The sequence below is a fragment of the Ylistrum balloti genome, unplaced genomic scaffold (assembly GCF_031769215.1).
Source record: "Ylistrum balloti isolate Yb309-2 unplaced genomic scaffold, AGI_CSIRO_Ybal_v1 Utg370260, whole genome shotgun sequence".
NCBI classification, from domain to species: Eukaryota; Metazoa; Mollusca; class Bivalvia; order Pectinida; family Pectinidae; genus Ylistrum; species Ylistrum balloti.
In genome coordinates, this window is record NW_026782205.1 from 213,453 (window position 1) to 235,995 (window position 22,543).

General features: G+C 36.3%; 1 protein-coding gene across 1 annotated transcript; it reads right to left on the bottom strand.

Annotated features, from left to right (window-relative positions):
- Nucleotides 1-622: 622 nt before the first annotated feature.
- Nucleotides 623-22,034, bottom strand: LOC132552588 (uncharacterized). The gene is made up of 6 exons (XM_060216774.1): nt 20,822-22,034; nt 18,640-18,820; nt 9,424-9,513; nt 8,798-9,049; nt 5,732-5,811; nt 623-1,241 (listed from the first exon to the last, which is right to left on the bottom strand). The coding sequence occupies exons 1-6, from the start codon at nt 21,722-21,724 to the stop codon at nt 1,035-1,037; spliced, it is 1,713 nt and encodes a 570-aa protein (XP_060072757.1). The 5' UTR covers nt 21,725-22,034; the 3' UTR covers nt 623-1,034.
- Between the last annotated feature and the right edge of the window lie 509 nt (nt 22,035-22,543).

Below are 22,543 nucleotides of genomic sequence, written 5' to 3' on the forward strand. Positions count from 1 at the left end.
TATATGATAGTTTGGAGATAAAAACAAACAAATCAAATAAACTTCGAATGTTTCAATACAGCTGAGTTTTATTATCATCTATATAAAAATAATAACATCTGTCATCATAAATCACAAGTGTACAATAGCACTAACTAATCATAGTGTAATAGGTACCATGGTACTTAGGATAAATAATCCATAGAGCACTAACTAATCCTATTGTAATAGGTACCATGGTACTTAGGATAAATAATCCATAGAGCACTAAGCAGTTAATCCTATTGTAATAGGTACCATGGTACTTAGGATAAATAATCCATGGAGCACTAAGCAGTTAATCCTATTGTAATAGGTACCATGGTACTTACAATAAATAATCCATAGAGCACTAAGCAGTTAATCCTATTGTAATAGGTACCATGGTACTTAGGATAAATAATCCATAGAGCACTAAGCAGTTAATCCTATTGTAATAGGTACCATGGTACTTAGGATAAATAATCCATGGAGCACTAAGCAGTTAATCCTATTGTAATAGGTACCATGGTACTTACAATAAATAATCCATAGAGCACTAAGCAGTTAATCCTATTGTAATAGGTACCATGGTACTACCATGGTACGATAAATAATCCATAGAGCACTAAGCAGTTAATCCTATTGTAATAGGTACCATGGTACTTAGGATAAATAATCCATAGAGCACTAAGCAGTTAATATCATTTACTTTTCACTTAGCACAGTCCCTGATCACTATACAAGCAGTCACTAAAACCCTGCAAATTCCTCATCACTAGGGAAAAAAGTTGTTGGATCGAAGTCCACCTCAGTAGTTTTCTTGTCGTAATAGAAGATGTCACACTCATTCTCCATGTCATCTTCATGTATATATATACACATATGTATATATATATTTAAGTAAAACATGCCTGTACTGCATGTGACCTAGTGATCATTGATGTGTCTATAAATACTTGGCATACAAATTAGCTAAAAAAACTTTGGGACTGTGTACTTAGGAACAGCACTTCATTCACCTTCACATATAACTGCTACTCAGAATCTGATGCACCAGAAATATAACTTTTCCTACTAATAGTGTACCTAGAAGCCAACATGCTGTTTTTTAATGCAACTCGTTCGAGTTGTTTGACTACATGTGTAAATGATCTTGGTGACTCAGTTCTTGTAATAGGATTGTCATGCTGTCGTCTTGTGCGGGGTCGCAGAGGGTATCTATGAATTGTATTGCTGGTACTCTGTAATGGAAAAATGTAAAGGCACCATGTATTAAAAAAGGCCATAGTAAATTTTCTAATTAACTCCAGCACGTGAACTCTTTTTGGAAATTTTGCCTAGGCAATAGCGAAATCACATTTCACATATTCTACAAGTATTGCTTAGTACAGAACTCATTATATAAAACAGAGTGAAAGAAATCATTAACCTTTGACATGGTATTTGTTGTAAATGGTGCACTGTGCACTGTAGGAGAAATACAACTATATGTGTAGTGATATATGGTTCTTAATGCGATTTCGTTATGAATATTAATAATTCATACCACTACCACACTAGGCTATTGTTACATGTACGCTATTGTATCTATTGCACAGGTAAAAAGAACAGGAATATCACTTTTGTCGTACGTTTTGTAGAGGTATGAAACAGTCTACTGGGTATAACCAACCATCTTGTCTGTTTAAATTAACATCATTCACTGGTGGATAGTAACTGGGAGAAATCTGGCACTGTCCATTATAACAAATGATATGGTGCCAGGTTCTGATGTATATAAAGGGACGGTGACTGGTCAGACTGTGTGTGAGTGGTTTATCAGAAGTGATGTGGTGCCATGTTCTGATGTATATAAAGGAATGGTGACTGGTCAGACTGTGTTAGAGTGGATTATCAGAAGTGATGTGGTGCCATGTTCTGATGTATATAAAGGGATTGTGACTGGTCAGACTGTGTGTTAGAGTGGATTATCAGAAGTGATGTGGTGCCATGTTCTGATGTATATGAGTGGATGGTGACTGGTCAGACTGTGTTAGAGTGGATTACCAGAAGTGATGTGGTGCCAGGTTCTGATGTATATAAAGGGATTGTGACTGGTCAGACTGTGTGTTAGAGTGGATTATCAGAAGTGATGTGGTGCCATGTTCTGATGTATATGAGTGGATGGTGACTGGGCAGACTGTGTTAGAGTGGATTACCAGAAGTGATGTAGTGCCATTTTCTGTTGTATATAAGTAGATGGTGACTGGGCAGACTGTGATAGGGTAGATTACCAGAAGTGATGTGGTGCCATGTTCTGATGTATATAAGTGGATGGCGACTGGTCAGACTGTTAGAGTGGATTATCAGAAGTGATGTGGTGCCATGTTCTGATGTATATAAGTGGATGGCGACTGGTCAGACTGTTAGAGTGGATTATCAGAAGTGATGTGGTGTTGTATATAAAGGGATGGTGACTGGTCAGACTGTGTTAGAGTGGATTACCAGAAGTGATGTGGTGCCATGTTCTGATGTATATAAAGGGATGGTGACTGGTCAGACTGTGTTAGAGTGGATTACCAGAAGTGATGTGGTGCCATGTTCTGATGTATATAGGGGATGGTGACTGGTCAGACTGTGTTAGGGTGGATTATCAGAAGTGATGTGGTGCCATGTTCTGATGTATATAAAGGGATGGTGACTGGTCAGACTGTGGTAGAGTGGATTATCAGAAGTGATGTGGTGCCATGTTCTGATGTATATAAAGGGATGGTGACTGGTCAGACTGTTGTAGAGTGGATTACCAGAAGTGATGTGGTGCCATGTTCTGATGTATATAAAGGGATGGTGACTGGTCAGACTGTGGTAGAGTGGATTATCAGAAGTGATGTGGTGCCATGTTCTGATGTATATAAAGGGATTGTGACTGGTCAGACTCTGTGGTAGAGTGGATTACCAGAAGTGATGTGGTGCCATGTTCTGATGTATATAAAGGGACGGTGACTGGGCAGACTGTGTTAGAGTGGATTACCAGAAGTGATGTGGTGCCATGTTCTGATGTATATAAAGGGACGGTGACTGGTCAGACTCTGTGGTAGAGTGGATTACTAGAAGTGATGTGGTGCCATGTTCTGATGTACATCGAGGAATTGTAACTGACAAGAATCTGGTACAGTGTATTATAATTACTAAACAATGGTTGCATATGCTGATTCCACAGATACAGTTGAAACGTATTTTATGATTCCAAAAATTTACTATTTGAATGAAAATGAGAAAATACGACTGTATGAGAAATTTCTAGTGTAATAAGTTATTGTGTGAGAAATTATCTGTTGTGAGAAGTTAAGTCAAGTGGTAACTTACTTTTAATGAGAAGTTATGCTGTGCAAGAGCCTATCTGTTTTGTGAGAACATGTTCGTGGTGTGGAAATTTACCTGTTGCACAAGAACTTACCTGCTGTGGCGTCGGTGATTTGCCACGTATTCTCCTGGTGGATTCTGCTATTGACGAATCACGATCAGAATCATCTTTTTCTACAAAATAAACCAAAACCAAGACCTTTGAACAGTTAATACGAAAAAATTGTCTGGAAATAGAGGTAATAATAATATCAGAAACGTTTTCATGAACAAATTTATGGGGTTGTCGGAATTGTTAGCTACAACTAGAATTATGGTTACAATTTTGGTTAGAATTTGAATCACTTTTAATGTATCATGTCAAAAACATGGAGAGTTCTGGTATAGGGCCAACACCGTTCATCCTATTAGGGTGGGTTGTTGTTTCCTTCAATCCTCAGCTGGATACCCTAGGGGTATGCAGGGCGATTGAGCAGTAGAACAAATCAGATAGATACGTCAATCACAACAGCCTCGGGGTGTAATACAGTGACACCTGTCAAATCCGACACTGTACCGTATTCCCGTGAAATTGCATTATTTGTCAATGTATTAAAACACTGATATTTCCGGTCACTGTCAGTTCCGAATTCCGACACATATTTTTATGACGGCAGGCTATCTTTATTAGTTAATTATGCCTGGTAAATCCGACATGTAAGTCATCATCGCACCACAGATGTGTACACAACCGTTCCGCTTGACGTGGCAATAGTCGGTACATGTGGTGGGGTTACAAAGGGGGGATTATTGTACTGTACACATGTTTACCGTGCCATAGTGAGTATATGTCAGTTTTTTTTACACATACATGTATCTATAACAACTAAAAAGTCGAAGTAGTGTTATATTCTTGCAGTGTTTGATTTTGATATCGTTGTCTACGGACGTTAAAAATTTACCATGACATCTTCACAATCGTGTAAAAAAAGACTTTTTAACGGATACAAGTAGTCCATCACCAGAGGCATCGGACTGATTTAACTTTGGAAAAAAAGATTCAGTTAATTGCAAACTCTGAGAAATTACCTAAAGTTTCTCAAAAAGAACTCAGCGTAAATAAACGTCAGTAAATTAAAACTTCATTGTTTTGTTTTATTTTTAACACCAGAGCGTATTTGTATGCACATTAGTTGTATGCTTAACGTATCTACCGTCGGTAGCATATATTTTTGTGTACAAAGTGAAGTCGACAACAATACCTGACTTTTCCGACACCCTGTCTAATCCGACCAAAAATGTCCTCCCCATGGTGTCGGATTAGACAGGTTTCACTGTTTTTTAAATTTTATTCAGTGCTTTTGGCCCAAAGGGTCTGTATTGTTCACCTAGTTTTGCATAGCTGAAATTGCTTCATCAAAGGAAAAGAAATTCTAGATATCCAAGTACAAAAAATATAACATACAGGTATCTATTTTCCCATTGTGCCCAACCCTCTGCCTTTGGAGTGTCAGCAAAACTACTCGTGCTTCAGACAAATTAAGACAGAATTCTGTCATTCCTATAGAAGGAGTAAGATTTTAAAGAATTTGCTTTATTTCCCCTATTAAGCCCCACCCCTGTTACCCAAGGGGCTAAAACCAATCATTTATATAAAATTCATTCACACAAGAATACTTCTTACCAATTTTGGGCAAAATCCAATTATGCTAACTGGAGGACTAATAGTATAAAGAATTCACTCTATTTCCCCATTGGACCCTGCCCATCTCACTCCAGCGTGCTAAAACCCACCATATACACAAAATTGTTTCCTCTTCCCACAACAAGAGTGCCATGGACACAATATACGCTGCCACAAAATATTAAGATCAAGATAAAATGGCATGAATCTTACAAAAATCAATGAACCCTAAAATCACCCCTTCATGCTATCCAAATTATTGTGTTAGTGACATTGAGCAAGTTTTGTGAAAATCTAATTCACAAGGCTCCACTAAGAGCAAGCTACAGATATAAAGCTAAAAATGGCATAAATCTTACAAAAATCAATGAACCGATAAATCGCCCCTTCATGCACATTGAGCAAGTTTCATGAAAATCTTGGAGGAGTTGCGTTCTGGTACAGTGTATTATAATTACTAAACAATGGTTGCATATGCTGATTCCACAGATACAGTTGAAACGTATTTTATGATTCCAAAAATTTACTATCTGAATGAAAATGAGAAAATACGACTGTATGAGAAATTTCTAGTGTAATAAGTTATTGTGTGAGAAATTATCTGTTGTGAGAAGTTAAGTCAAGTGGTAACTTACTTTTAATGAGAAGTTATGCTGTGCAAGAGCCTATCTGTTTTGTGAGAACATGTTCGTGGTGTGGAAATTTACCTGTTGCACAAGAACTTACCTGCTGTGGCGTCGGTGATTTGCCACGTATTCTCCTGGTGGATTCTGCTATTGACGAATCACGATCAGAATCATCTTTTTCTACAAAATAAACCAAAACCAAGACCTTTGAACAGTTAATACGAAAAAATTGTCTGGAAATAGAGGTAATAATAATATCAGAAACGTTTTCATGAACAAATTTATGGGGTTGTCGGAATTGTTAGCTACAACTAGAATTATGGTTACAATTTTGGTTAGAATTTGAATCACTTTTAATGTATCATGTCAAAAACATGGAGAGTTCTGGTATAGGGCCAACACCGTTCATCCTATTAGGGTGGGTTGTTGTTTCCTTCAATCCTCAGCTGGATACCCTAGGGGTATGCAGGGCGATTGAGCAGTAGAACAAATCAGATAGATACGTCAATCACAACAGCCTCGGGGTGTAATACAGTGACACCTGTCAAATCCGACACTGTACCGTATTCCCGTGAAATTGCATTATTTGTCAATGTATTAAAACACTGATATTTCCGGTCACTGTCAGTTCCGAATTCCGACACATATTTTTATGACGGCAGGCTATCTTTATTAGTTAATTATGCCTGGTAAATCCGACATGTAAGTCATCATCGCACCACAGATGTGTACACAACCGTTCCGCTTGACGTGGCAATAGTCGGTACATGTGGTGGGGTTACAAAGGGGGGATTATTGTACTGTACACATGTTTACCGTGCCATAGTGAGTATATGTCAGTTTTTTTTACACATACATGTATCTATAACAACTAAAAAGTCGAAGTAGTGTTATATTCTTGCAGTGTTTGATTTTGATATCGTTGTCTACGGACGTTAAAAATTTACCATGACATCTTCACAATCGTGTAAAAAAAGACTTTTTAACGGATACAAGTAGTCCATCACCAGAGGCATCGGACTGATTTAACTTTGGAAAAAAAGATTCAGTTAATTGCAAACTCTGAGAAATTACCTAAAGTTTCTCAAAAAGAACTCAGCGTAAATAAACGTCAGTAAATTAAAACTTCATTGTTTTGTTTTATTTTTAACACCAGAGCGTATTTGTATGCACATTAGTTGTATGCTTAACGTATCTACCGTCGGTAGCATATATTTTTGTGTACAAAGTGAAGTCGACAACAATACCTGACTTTTCCGACACCCTGTCTAATCCGACCAAAAATGTCCTCCCCATGGTGTCGGATTAGACAGGTTTCACTGTTTTTTAAATTTTATTCAGTGCTTTTGGCCCAAAGGGTCTGTATTGTTCACCTAGTTTTGCATAGCTGAAATTGCTTCATCAAAGGAAAAGAAATTCTAGATATCCAAGTACAAAAAATATAACATACAGGTATCTATTTTCCCATTGTGCCCAACCCTCTGCCTTTGGAGTGTCAGCAAAACTACTCGTGCTTCAGACAAATTAAGACAGAATTCTGTCATTCCTATAGAAGGAGTAAGATTTTAAAGAATTTGCTTTATTTCCCCTATTAAGCCCCACCCCTGTTACCCAAGGGGCTAAAACCAATCATTTATATAAAATTCATTCACACAAGAATACTTCTTACCAATTTTGGGCAAAATCCAATTATGCTAACTGGAGGACTAATAGTATAAAGAATTCACTCTATTTCCCCATTGGACCCTGCCCATCTCACTCCAGCGTGCTAAAACCCACCATATACACAAAATTGTTTCCTCTTCCCACAACAAGAGTGCCATGGACACAATATACGCTGCCACAAAATATTAAGATCAAGATAAAATGGCATGAATCTTACAAAAATCAATGAACCCTAAAATCACCCCTTCATGCTATCCAAATTATTGTGTTAGTGACATTGAGCAAGTTTTGTGAAAATCTAATTCACAAGGCTCCACTAAGAGCAAGCTACAGATATAAAGCTAAAAATGGCATAAATCTTACAAAAATCAATGAACCGATAAATCGCCCCTTCATGCACATTGAGCAAGTTTCATGAAAATCTTGGAGGAGTTGCGTTCCCAAGCAATGGACTTACGGAATGACGGACAGACGGAGAAGATGACGCCAATATACGGCCGCCTCCGGCGGCGTATAAAAATGCTTCAAACAAAATTTGGGCAAAATCCAACCATTCCTTCAGGAGAAGTAGGATTTTAGATCATTTCCTCTATTGGGCCCCACCCCTCTGGCCCAAGGGGTCAAAGACCAAACGTTTATACTACAAGAGGACCATAGGCCTTAATGGTCACCTGAGTTGATTTTTTGTATTTAACAAATGACAAGCAAAAACTTATCAAGAGGCCTAGCAGCCTCCACAGTCACCTGAGAAAAGCAATATTGAAAATAAAGGCTAAAGGGAAAGTAGCTTTCAAGTGTCATGAAAAAAAAAAAAATACATTGATGATAGTAACCCAGTGTCAGTATATGAACATCATCAAGCCTTCATCTTATACATGTATTAATAAATCTTACCAAGTTATTTCCAGTGGGAAATAAACAATGCTATGTTCAAAAATGCAATTTTTTCTATGTAAAATATAGTAAAATTTACTCCTTTCCATTGGGAAATGCAAGACCCTGAGGCCATGAAATTCACAATTTTGAAAATGGTAACAAATCCAACCCCTGTGATCTTGAATAAGGTCATTTCTTTTCTCTAAGTTCATTGGGCTTCATCTTAGGAACCTACTAACTGAGAACCATATTTCTGCGCCTTATGGTTAGTCAGAAGTAGTTGTTTTAAGGTTATAACAAATCTGACCCCTGTGACCTTGAATAAGGGTCAAGGTAACTCCTTTCCACTAATTTTGTCGGGCTTCCTCAGAAGAACCTATCACCAAAATATTAGAGTTAAGATATATTTGAGCCAAACAATGAATTAAACTGCATTATACAGCTGTTTCAACCTTCTCACACTCGTCAGTGATGCTGAACAAGAATTGTTAAAGGACAGACAGACGACACATGACAGGCCATGGATTGTGGGCAATTTGAACTAGCCATCATTTGATCACCTAGCAATTCAGATAGAACTGGTGTATGTCAATAAACCAAACAAGTTTGATCAAGTAAAACATACTTGGTGTGGGATGCTTGTAGAAACCTGTCTTGGCCCATGTTTCGATATTCAGGGATGGGTCAGACGTTGGTTTTATGACATCATTCTCCTGTTCTGAAAGCCTGGACAAGTCAGACGACAAAACAGAAGAAGAATTTCTACTCTCCAACTCGTCCAAGTCACTCAATGCTGGCTGAAAGGTGTGGTCAGTTTCCATAGAGGAAGTATCGGTGCTGCAGTCACTAAGAGCTGAATCACTTTCACATCGTGTTGCTAAATAAAGATATATCACATTAATCATTTTATTTTAAATTTTGCAATGAAATTTGAATAAATTGTAGCTGTCTCAGACGATTAGACAAAAGCTGAAACCAATAATCTTAATGTTCATCTCATAAAATTTTAAAGTTGAAAAAAACTTAAATGTTAAGAAAAAAAAGTTTTTTAGAATGCTTCCTAGAAATCCATATTAAGCGAACAATATCTCCAGGTCATTGTATCTAAGGAAGTGACAGACATTTTAGTTTGAAATGTTATTACAGTTAATGAAAGCTAAGTATATTCTTTTCTCAACTGACATCTAACAAGATCTGCAACAATTCAAAAATGTCCATGTAAGATGTGATAAGACTGGTGTAAGTACTTACAATCTGCAGCTACTGCCAATGAAGTCGAGACTGTAAACATGTCGTTTTGCTCACCAGGTAACTGTTCTTGATTTTTCAATCCAAAATTACCTGTACAAATATATTCAAGAGATTAATGTTTTTCTTCATTGTCTAGAGCTTGTACAGTCCATTACAATCTTTCATTTCCACATGGTCTAAGAACACAATCAATATCAATCTATGTTCTACCGAAGATAAATGAAAACTACAGACTTATTGTATAAGTAAATATATTTGCTGCTTTTGCAGAAAGAAGTTTGGATGTGTAAAAATAACGAGATGCCAGAGGGATCTTGGTGCCCACCATTTAGATGTTTTCCCTTCTTTTCTCCTCTTTCCTCTGTTGTTTGTTCATATTTAAATGAAAGTTGAAAATCCTTTTACATTTAAATTTAAAACTTTAAATTAAAAATGAAAATTTTAAAAAGTTATTTCAACTATGCTAATCATTCTTGTTGGCCCTGATATAAGTACTGTCTTACTGTGGGAGGTAACCTGAGTACGGGGGAAAATCAACATGGTCGGGCAGGTGACCCCTTACCTTTCACATCCGTTCCGGGAAACAAAACCCCAGATGGCTAGGTGAAAGGCAAGTGTTTTACCACTGCACCAACCGACCATCCATGAAAATTCCTTATAAGAATACATAAGCATTAATATCCTTTCACTGCCATATCACTAAGAATGCTTTTATAAGCAGAAAGAATTCAAAGCTACAATGGTTTTAAGTAAGAAATATTCATCATTTTCTAGTTACTAACACTTTTCTCTTCAAAACTACTCCTTTATGTAATGTTTTCTATGTAAAACGAAAAAATTGTTCAATGTTTGTGTGTATTTAAAGTACAGAATCTGAAGTAGAGAGACCTGAATCACATATTTCTTGATCTTCTCTAAATGATAATGCTGTTGATAATGAAATCTTAATTATTATTAAACATTATGTCTATAAGACCAGATGGATAAATGCTCTCCTTAATGTAATTAAGGATCATTTCAGTGTACAGAAATACATCATTTCTAGTAAAAAAAGTAAATTGAAAAGGACTTGAGCATAACTGGAAAATGCATAAAGCCATTTTAGAAAAATATAGGATCATACTAGAAGCCTTTTCCTGACATTACTTTACTCTTATCTTATTTCCTTTTCCCACTTTTAATCAAAAATAAATTAATTCTGTATGTAATGAGGTATATTTTATGTAATATGGTCCTCCTGATTCGCTCTACTTCCCCTCCGCCCCCTCTCTATCTCTATCTCTTTCTCTTTTCTCTCTCTGTGTAAAAATGTGTCTGTGAAGTGTTTGGAAGTGCTCTTATCAAAAGGACACTACTAGGGCAAATAGGGAACCTACATATAAAATCTGAGAAGCATCTATCCAATTTTCCCCAAGAAATAGAGATACCAAACTTCAAATGTCAAAATCCAAGATGGCTGTTTGTCAGCACTGTTTTTCTTATCAGTCTCAAAATCTAAATGGCACAACAAGAGACAAAGGGGAATGTACATATGAAATTTAAGAATGATTAATCAAATGCCTTTCATGAAATGAAATAGTAATCATAAAATTGAATGGGTACAACTAGGTTCATGGGGAACTGCATATGAAACTTAACGAAGATCTTTCCTGCACCTCTCATGAAAATACAATAATAAACTGTCCCTGCAAAAATCCAAGATGGCCACCTTTGAGCCATCTTGTTATTCTTCACAAGTGATCCCCTAGGAATCTTTGAGCCCATCAATGTCTGATCTATATTTTTTCTTTCAAAGTTTCTTTTTTCTTCTTTGCTCTGTTTTTTCTATGAAATTTAAAAATTCCTCTAAGAATAAAGCATGAATAATCTTTATCTGTCAAATCCAAGATAGTTCCAGCCATATTTGATTTCCACTCGGTTCAAAAATAATCAAAGTACTGAAAGTACTGGTATGCTAAGACCATTAAAAAAACAAATTCTTTGTTATTAGCTTGCTATATACTGAAACCAACTATATGCAAGCAGTAAATCATTACAGCCCATAAAATGACCAGCAGATATCAGAAATAACAAGCATAGTAGTATTACTTATGTAATACATGTCCCAAGTAGACTCCAAGATGCAATGATAGGGAAGTTGTCCATTTCTTTGGATACATTGTAGGAAATGTTGATCTTGGACACCATATTATCACTTTAAAGACTGCGTATCTTATTGGTTTAAGACCATTAGTTAGACCATCATGCAAATAACATGCTACATACAAATATTGGGCAGCTTCATTTTCCAGATTTTCTGTAAATGACTGCATAAGAGTGCCAATTTTCTAAAACAAACATGATATGTCACCATATCTTAAAATAAAAGATGTCTGTTCTTTCGGAACACCTGGTCTTATTCTCCTTGTACTTTTTCAGGGAATCTTCGAGTAGATATTGCCTTTGTTTCAATTTTACACTTATTTTACTGGTTCTACAATTCTGTTGACATGTTTATATATTCTTTGTTCTATAAAACTTGTCGCAAGATATTTTATTCCTCTTGTATTATAATTTTTACATACTAACAGTGACCTTGAACCTTGAAATTTGCAAGATGTGAATATCTTTTAGGTTGTGAAATTTGATAGAAAAATGAGGGTAATGCAAAGAACACCCCCATGCATCTATCCGTTTTTTGACTGTGACCTTGATCTTCGACATCTGACCCTGAAGTTCTAAAGAAACCGACTTCCCATAAGGGATACATGTTCCAAATTTGATTAAGGTATACTGTCTTAGTCTCAATGCGTTTACAAGGTAATCATATAGTACTTATGCAAGTACTGTGACCTCTACATTCAATCCTCAAAATCATTACTATATCCTCTGCACATTGCCCAGGGATAACTGAAACTGTAATCCAAATGATAACTAATACCCCCCCAACACCCACAGCCTTAGCTATCTCCCCATGGTGACCTTTTGCACAGAAACATCCTCTGAAGCACAGCGGCATGTGCACATTCCCCTACATTCCTGCAAAGTTTTGTTGAAATTGGTCCACAGGTTTAGAAGTTGACCGACGAGCAAAACCCGTCTATATTGACCAGTTGCCATGGCAATGAATATTTCGAGGGAAAATGGTGCATGCACATCTACACATTGTCCCGAATATTACTGAAAAGTTTCATTGGAGTTGTCCAGACAAGATGTGTCTACAGACAGACAATCAGATGGATGGACGGATAGACAACCTGATTCCAGTTTACCCACCCTTTTGGTGGTATAAGAACGCACAAGAGTGCTTACAAATTCCATGTGGACAGACATTATGGAAAAATAATAATAATAATAAAAAAAACATGATACAGATGCTTATATCTTGTTTTATTAAGTTTTTAGATACAGTATTCTTTCCATGCTTTGATCAGCAATGTAATCTTGTCATGTCGATATCCTAGTACAAGATTGAATACACAAAATTGCTGTAGGTAGACTTTTAAGATACATAAAAAAAATACATGCCTAAGTTTAAATGAAGGTTTTAAACAGAAGTCGTATTATGTTCAGTATACAGTGATTTTTCTAGACAATTGTAAACTATAAACTCTGTATACAGCGATCTTTTCTACACATTTGTAAACAACAAACTCAGTATGCGGTGATCTTTTCTACAAAAAGTTTTTTTTATATATCGTATACACTAAACTCAGAAAAAAAACAAATAAGTAAACCTTTCTATGTACACTACAAACTCAGTATACAGTGATCCTTTCTACACAAACTTGGTATAACTAGTGAATCTTTCTACTCAAGTAAATTGAAGATTGTATACAAATTTACTACAAATGCAGTATACAATGATCTTTTCCACATTTTTTTAGTTTCCGCCATTTGTTGATTCTTCTTTTGTGAACTACGCCATTATCTTCATGAGTAAGTTAGAAACTCGATTCCTTGAGCTACAGCCACTTTCACCCTTAGTATGGTGGAGATTCATAGATGATATCTTTATGATCTGGACGCACTCACGCGAGGAACTTTTATCCTTCATGGGTCGTATCAACGAATTTCACGAGACCATTAAGTTCACCTACGAGATCAGCACACACCAGATAAACTTCCTCGACACCACAGTCCAACTTGACACACTAGGGCGGATTAGCACTACCCTATATACCAAACCCACGGATGCCCACTTGTATTTACATTATAGTTCCAGCCACCCGAAACATCAGATCAAATCCATCCCCAAAAGCCAGGCACTGCGAATCAGACGTATCTGCAGTGACTTGGTGGATTTCGATAATCAGTGTGAGATTCTCAAAACCCATTTTCTACACAGAGGTTACCCTTTGAAACTATTAACCAACAGCATTATGGAAGCCAGAAACACGCCCAGAGATTCCCTGCTCAGGACCGCCAATCTTGTACAAGATCGGGCGGTTCTCCCTCTTGTTATCAAGCATAACCCCCGCAACCCACAGTTCCAAAAAATGATAAATAACCACGTTAGTATTTTAAGCAGTTCAACAGACACGGCTTGTATCCTGCAAAAACGCTTGATAGTATCTTACCAGAGAACTACTAACCTGAAAGATCTACTCGTGCATACCTTACTGAAACGCACTCCGCTTACAAACGGCACCGGCCCGTGCGGCGGAGACTGCTATATATATGCCCGTATATGACCAGCAGAACAGAAATAAAAAGCCATAGTAACAATCAAGTAGTGAAAATCGTAGGCAACATCGATTGTGAAACCCGCAGCGTTGTTTATGTTATCCAATGTAAACAATGCGGAATCCAGTATGTAGGACAAACATCTAATACCATACGTGAACGCATGAGAGGCCATTTTTATGACATAAAACACGCCAATGCCGAGAAACCGGTTTCACGCCATTTCTCAACGAACAACCACACAATCGATGACGTCAGCATAATCGGTGTAAACAATACTCATAACAACGTGAACATCAGACTCCGCACGGAGGAAGCTTGGATATTGAAACTAGGAACAAGAACACCAGCAGGCCTTAACCTTCAGTAATGGCCAGGACTAAACAAACCGTCCGGAAGGATACATGTACAGTAATACCTGTTAAGTCTCATAAAACCCGACCTGCTAAACATATTAATTGTATGAAATGCAATACTAAGGTCAGTACAGTCGCGGCCCTGAAACGGCACATGCAACTTAAACACAGCCTGTTTGTCAGCAAATATGAATGCCAAATTTGCCTCAAAACCTATTGTAGGATTGATATAGCCAAGAGACACATCAAGTCCATTCACCCTACGGAACCTATAGACAATACCACCTTACGTCAAGTACAATACCGGACACCTAAGGAAGCAGCCCAAATCCCCGTCAACTGGACCCCACCGTTTGAATCCACAGGCCAGACCAACTTTGATAATGTGAAGTTTAGAATAATACCGGCCACAAAACACCCAGAAAAGAAACCACTTGAACCGATTGATACAGACACATTGGCAGCAGATTTATACCTATCTGACACGGATGATGATGCATGCAGCTCCAACATGAACACATACAGTGACCATCTATATGTACATGAGAATGAAACTTCAACCATGAATGATAGCTTTAGTAGTATTGCCACATATGTACAAGATGAACTACCGATTACTCTTCATAACCGGACAATAAGTGTACACAGAGTGTACGGTATTTTTCAGAATATGTAATGGAACTCTGTAGCTATAATGACTCATTGTAATGTAGCATTAACTGTGACGTCATAATAATTGATGTACCGCATTTGTATACCTTAGATGTCTTTTCAAAATAAAAAATTGTCCTGATGACGGCCGCATAGCGGTCGAAACATGTAGACAATGTTCACATGAAGTCTTTGTGGTGTTGAGATTCCTTTTTTATTGTTTTATGTTTCTTTTGTGATGGTAAATATATTTCCGCCTTTAGAGAGTACTGTGACATTAAAAGGCAACATGGTTGTTAGCATCTCCTCAAGTGATTAATCATCTTCAACATCTAATTGGAGGCCGGAAAGAAGGACGTTTTTCTCCACCATAAGGTCCTCAAATCCATTGTTGGTCACCATGGCCAATTCCAACTTAGAAGAGTCAATAGAGATACCTTCTACCATTCCAGATTTCATTTCTTCAGGGACATTCACTTGCTGAAAGAGAGTAAGGGAAATAAATAACTATATTTCATTATTGCTATGATTATGTGCAAAAAATACACACTTCTGTATAAGCTTATAGTCTTCCCAATAGGAGTCTATATTAAATATACTGTAATTAATTACTTTGACATTCAGGACTGTCAAATTATTAAGCGATGGACAGCTAGCAAAATGATAATATCTTGACCATGGTCATTCAGAGATTGAATCATAAAATTTAATTGGTGTGATAAATCTGTGCAGTATGATAATTTATTTTGACATTTGTATTTCAAAAAAAATCATTTTGACTTGAAAAGTAATGTATAATTTAATTAATTACATTGGACCGTCATGTAATGGTTATCTAATTATTTTGAAAATACCTGTAGTGGCAATGCCATTTTCATAATGTAATTGTAATTTAATTAATTACATCATCATGTAATTGAACCCATGCCTGTTACAAACAGTAGCTGTCCTAACTGATCCTAAAATTAACTTTGGCTACATCTATCACAAAATTAACTTTGGCTATGTCTATTACAAATGCCACATTTAGCTACAGTAGAGGTATTTCAAAAATGTACGTCATTATAGCTGAAAGGACATAATTAATGGTTACTTAACCAGAACTACAGTTCTGAACAAACCACTACAAAGCCTGGTTATCTGTACAGACAATGTCCTCTCAATTAATCAATTTCATTGATTATCAACATCTTATTGTTGTACTTCCGGTCACTTGAATTTCTTAAAGTTTCAATTTGACTTTTAATAAGGCCCAATGTGATAATACTGCAATGTCTTAATAAGCTCTTGAGGGGTATTGGTTAGACTATTTATCCCATTTCATTCCATTCACCATGGAAACAAAACTCAATCAAGTGTTGAACTGAAAGTTGACGCAGTTGACATAATACTGAAATTTCTGAGATGAACAAATACAGTACATATATTAAAAGTTCAGGCATAATAAGAATTGTACCAATGGGACCTAACACTTTGCTAGGTTTATCCTAATCTTCATTAAAACACTTTCCGGGATTCAGATGTTAATTGACATCTTCATTATTCCCAATCTTCATATTGTAATCGTTCACATGCATCACTCTTCAACAGAATCAACGAGACATCATGTCAGAAAGACAAAAACTAAATTTAAGCTAAAACTATATATATAAACTTCAATTGGCATAGCTGTAGAGTTCCCGTACGATTTCATACCCTGGACTTGGGGTACTTATAAATTATCTCCGATCAGAAATTTGAAAGAGCTAGATCTACAATAGCACGGACAGTGACCGATATTTTAAAGTAAAATCGATATATTACACAGATAGATTCCTAGATTTATTCACGGTAGCGTAAGTAGTACAGTACAATATTTTTTCTGTTTAATTTCCGATCTGTTGGGCCACTCACGATCATTCAAAATCAAATTTATTTCAAAACACTGAAATACTTTACGGAAGCAACAAATGCTTACATAACATTTTTCAAATGCATACTGCTTCAAAGGAAAAGTCTTGAAAATATTTTGAAAAAAGTGCCATGGCGGCAGTGCCCAGCTTGAGCGTCGCCGTCGAGCATAAATTCAATACATGCGATAGCTCATTTCAAATGAGTATTTTGCAAAAAATGCAATTGCTAGTTCAGTTTAAGTATTGACTTTAAATTCAGCTTATATATATATATAGTGATACTTACTTGCATCAAATACCCGCCATCTTCTTTCTGCCGCCGTCTTCTTTCAGGGTCCAGCAGCAATTCCGTCAAAATTTTATGCTACTCTAAATCATTCTTATTTTAGTTTCATTCTTATTTTCAACTACATATATCAGTATTTTCAAAAGTTTTCAACAGTATTAAATGGGATGAAAATTTTCGAAAAAGAAAAAAAAAGAAAGATATATGACACCCACAATGCATCGCGCGGGAAAGAAAGTTAAGCCGCCATATTGGCATCGCCTCGCAAAATTTACCACCATAAAACGTGAGTCTTCATCACTGTATTTACAAATTTCGATGTCTGATTATCATTAATACACAACACAAAACGTTTTCTTGATGTACAAGTAATGAAGAAAATGTCGATAAGGTTGTTTCATTTAATGACTAGGATCAGCAACTTGTAGGGGCGATAATCCAATGATTACGGTAATGTCCGGCAGATGGAGTAGGAGTAAACTTTCGATTTATGAACCAATGAAAACGAAGTACTGATACTCAGGGCCAGGGGCGACAGCAACATGCTGAAGAGCATTGAAAATGCTCTTAGCATAAAAAGGGCACAACTAAGGACCAAGAGGAATCTACATTTGAGTTTGAGAAAGATCCATTAAGTACTTCAAGAAATAGCACTAACAAACATTTATTGTCAAAATTTTGCAATAATTTCTCTAAATCTTAAGTTTTTAGTGACTGAAAAGTACCCAAAAAACCACAATTGATATAATGGTGAGTGAAGTTAGATCTCTTAACTAAATATTACAGATTGCCATGTCACTTTATCTTTATGAAAACCTGTACAAAACTTTAGTTCCCCTATATGGTCACACCCCTCATCCTTCTTTGGAGACCTAACAATCCATTTCCCCTATATGGTCACACCCCTCATCCTTTTTCGAGACCTAACAATCCATTTCCCCTATATGGTCACACCCCTCATCCTTTTTGGAGGCCTAATAATTCATTTCCCCTAAATGGTCATGCCCCTCAACCTTTTGGAGGCATAACAATCCATTAGCACAAGTGAGTCCCCTTCAATCAATTAAAACACACACTGTTAAAAATACTGTGTGAAGTGCAAAACCTTAGGTCTCCTAATGCCACCTTCCCCAACTTCTCTCAGTGGGCTCATATCCTATGTTTATACAAAATTGAGTTTCCATCTTCCAAATATGTTCTAGGCAAAATTTGCCAAAATATCCTAACAGAGTATGGCTACTTTTTTACTATTTTTATTAAAGTAAACCTATTTTTTGTCAGGATAAGGTATTGGGCATTTTTACTAAAATATGACTGTTTTTAATATTTTTTATTAGAAAAAGACTATGAAATCACAATAACTGACCTGAGAGAGTTGTGTTTAACAAATACTGCCTTAGCTCCGAGTTTTGGCGTTTGATGTCCATAAGGAGTTCATTATTGGCAGCATCAAGGTCACGGTAGCGATATGCAAATATCATCAGGACGACCACAGCGAAACTCCCACACACTTTCCTACACAGCCATTGGTTACTGTATACAAATTCCTTCAAAACACAAACCATTTCTTCATGTGTAATTGTATTAGGTGTTATAATATAGCAATGAAATATAATGAATTATAAAGATGGTGCTGTTTTGGTGTTAATTTGGAAACAAAGAAAAGTATACAATTAATTTGTAAATGATTTTAGTAGAACGATGCAATTTATTGCTATGACAGAGATCCCTAAGAGATATTAGTGCCTACCCACATTTGATCTTTATTCGTCCTTTAAAAGTTGGATCTTTTCCCCTCTTCTATTCTCTTTTTTTGCTCTTTATGATACAAAATGTGAACATTCCTTTGCAGACAGCGATAATTATGTTTAAATGCCAAATCCAAGATGATTGCCTAGCAGCCATTTTGTTTTTCTGATCAGCCTCAGAATAAAACAGGCATAACTAAGGATGTAAGGGGAACCTACATATAAAATTTGAAAGAGATCTATCTAACACTTCTCAAGAAAAAAACATAACAATCCTGATTACTTCGTAAAATCCAAGATGGACGATAGTCAACATTTTGGTTTTTTATCAGTCCCAAAATCAAATCGTCAAAACTAGGGTCCAATGGCAACCTACACTTGAAATTTGAGAAGCGAGATCCATTCAGAAGTCTTCAAGAAATTGCAATAACAAACTTTGAAAGTTAAAATACACGATGGCCATCTGTCAGCCATTTTGTTTTTTTTTAATCAGTCATAAAATCAATCAAGTCAACTGGGGACCAGGGGGAACCTACATTGAGATTTGAAAAAAAAGATCTATCCAGTACTTCTCTAGAAATACTCATAACAAATATGGACAGACCAATGGCAAGGACCCACTGTTTATATGAAACTGATTTGCCTTCTCCCATGCATGCTTCAGACGAAATATGGACAATATACTGCAGTTCCTAAAGAAGAAGACATATTTTATAGAAAAAGATAGATTTTCCATATTGGTCTATGCCCTTCTGGCCCCACAAGGCCAGGACCCACTATTTATACAAAACTGATTTCCCTTCACAAAAGCATTCTTCAGGCCAAACTTGGACAATATCCTGCTATTTCTAAAGAACAAAATAGATATTAAAGAAATTGATAGATTTTCCATATTGGGCCCTAGACCCACTATATTTACAAAATTGTTTCCCCTTCCCCCAAGGATGCTTGAGACCAAATCTGATTGAAATCTACTCAGTCAGTCATGACTTGTTACGATTGATGGAAAAGTTGACAAACGACAGAAGGATGGCCTACGGATAGGGGACGTTGCAGTATCCCTTCGGCTAACCAATCATAATCAATATTCTACTGTTTTTATTTCTTGAACCAATTAAAAAACACCAACAATCAATACCTTTAAATCAATTAAGACTTAATAAGTATTGGCAGAGGTGACCACAATTTCACAGGGAAGTGTTGTTATCATTAAGTGATATGATCTGTACCATTAATTGGTGCCACTGAATGTCACCAAGTGTATATAAAAAGATACTTACAATGTCAACCACTATGAACTTGAAAATATTACCAATTAACAAAAAAAATTATGAGACCTTAATATTTACCAACTTGTTTTTTGAAAGAAGTATAAAGACAGAGAATGTACAGTGTGACCACAACATATATGTGTCACTTAGAACATTTTATATTTTACATTGTTACATGTACCTCTGAGCCTGATAAACATCTACAGTTTGGTATCAATTGTGCAGCTATTTGGTCTGTATCAGTTATGTGGGGTTGTAATGGGTAGTATTGGCTTGTATTGGATGAATTAAGAGACTCTTCATGGATATAGAACTTTCTTCCAAAGCATTATCCTGTATACAAATTTCACATGCAAATTTGGCAAGCCAAAGGTCACAGAACTCGTTGCCAAGGACTTGCAGAGCAAAGGGCTCTATGTCAAAAAGCATGAGGATGGCCCATTGCAAAAAAAGGGAAGACAATATTAGCCTATGAACCATTGTCATTAAGTCTGTGATGAAATTAAAAATTCACTACAAAACATTTTACCTCAAGATCAATGCTTGACATGTCAAAATAATGGGACAATGCTCTGTTGGAGATTGAAATCAGGGCTCTCTCAGCAATTATCCCAATGGTGAGAATACCAAACAGCCAAAAACGAGCACTGGAAGTCCTTTGTGTTGAAGTTAACAAGTAGGATATTATCACAGACACTGTGTAGTATATCATCGAATAAAATCCTGAGAATTCTCCAAGCACCATAGTTTGTAATTTTGTAACTTTATCAAACATGTCATTAATCAAAAGCTTTTGTTCAATTGTAGATTTTTTAAATTCCATATAAAGTGTTTGCATGCTTTCAGAAGATGTTGATATAATGTCACTTAAGTTAACAGCTTTTTCCAAAATTATTTCCTGGTTCTGTATTGTTAAATTTTGTTGGTTGATCATAGATTCTTGCATTTTACTACTTTCTTCTAGACGATCTGCCACATCTTCAGAGCTGTGTGCCAACCTTGTTATTGTTTGTTCTGTTTCCTGGTGCCAAACCTGGGATTCTAGGAAATAACAGATGTTCTGAGTGTATGTAAAAAATGTTGTGAAAGATCCCCTGTCAACATCAGACATGTATTTAGTACAGGAAGCAACTGATTGATCCAGATCACAAGGATATATCGGGCGGTCTTGGTCCGCAAGAAAACAGTTCAAATAAGACAAAGCTAACCTGCTTTGTACGACATGTGTCAGTTGTTTGCAACCTTTCTCAATCACCGTTATAGCACCTCTCCAACACTGTCCATATTTGGGTACTCTCGAGTGACTATCCATCATTTCAAAATGTGATTTTCCTTGTTCATATTTACTTCTGTCAATGTCAACAAATCCAGGTCCACACTTGCACAAAGCGAAAATGTTCGAGAACATAAGAATTAAACAAACTTGGAGCATGATGCCGTCTTACATGTCCGATTCCGACGACAACTGATCTGACGTTTGGTGTAATCCGATCTCCCCTAAAGCTTTATAATACTCACGAACTTCAATATTTCTATGTCTTCATGTTATCAGAGACGTATATATGTGATATATACGTCTCTGATGTTATACTTTTCATACTCATGTATACTTAGCACATCGTGAAAACCCCGCCCGTTGTGTTGTAACGATGCTATTTCAAAAAATGCAAATTGAATAAATCTATATATCTCTTCTCTAATACCGACGTAAGTTTGTCGAACTGATTATCTACGGTGTCATCTAAATGATTACCACTGGTCAGTCAGCAAATACTCGTATGGACTGCAGATGCAAAGGGATTTCCAAACGCTATATATAGCTCTTCGTCGATGCAACGTTGCATATTTACCGCCAAGCCACCTTAAGTAAACCAGAGCACTCCAATACACCTTTAACTTACCCAACTCACATAATACCTATCAAAAAAACCCTCGAAACACTTCAAACTCGCCAAAAAATTAAAATGTAAATAAAAGTAACAATTGAAGATCGCAATAGAAGAAAAATCACTGTATATGAAATACTTTTTATGTGAAGGGAGATAACTCGTAAAATGTCTTCGTAGTCGGTCAGAAGATTTACCGAAACAGACCCAATTCCCGAAACAAGACCGAAAGAAGCCATTTGTAGAGGTTTTATTACTAATATGTCTATTAAATGTCAATCAAATATACATCTCTAGGTAAAAATTTAAAAACATATTTGACTATAGTTTTATTTACACTGACTTTAATTACGAAATGCTTAACC

Bases quoted from the DNA above. Each gene is read 5' to 3' on its own strand.
- LOC132552588 (XM_060216774.1), bottom strand. From the start codon at position 21,724: ATGCTCCAAGTTTGTTTAATTCTTATGTTCTCGAACATTTTCGCTTTG. The intron at 18,821-20,821 runs GTAAAATGTTTT...TGTGTTTTGAAG, and splicing joins TGTCAAGCATTGATCTTGAG to GAATTTGTATACAGTAACCA. The intron at 9,514-18,639 runs GTCAGTTATTGT...ATATTTGTACAG, and splicing joins GTTAAACACAACTCTCTCAG to GTAATTTTGGATTGAAAAAT.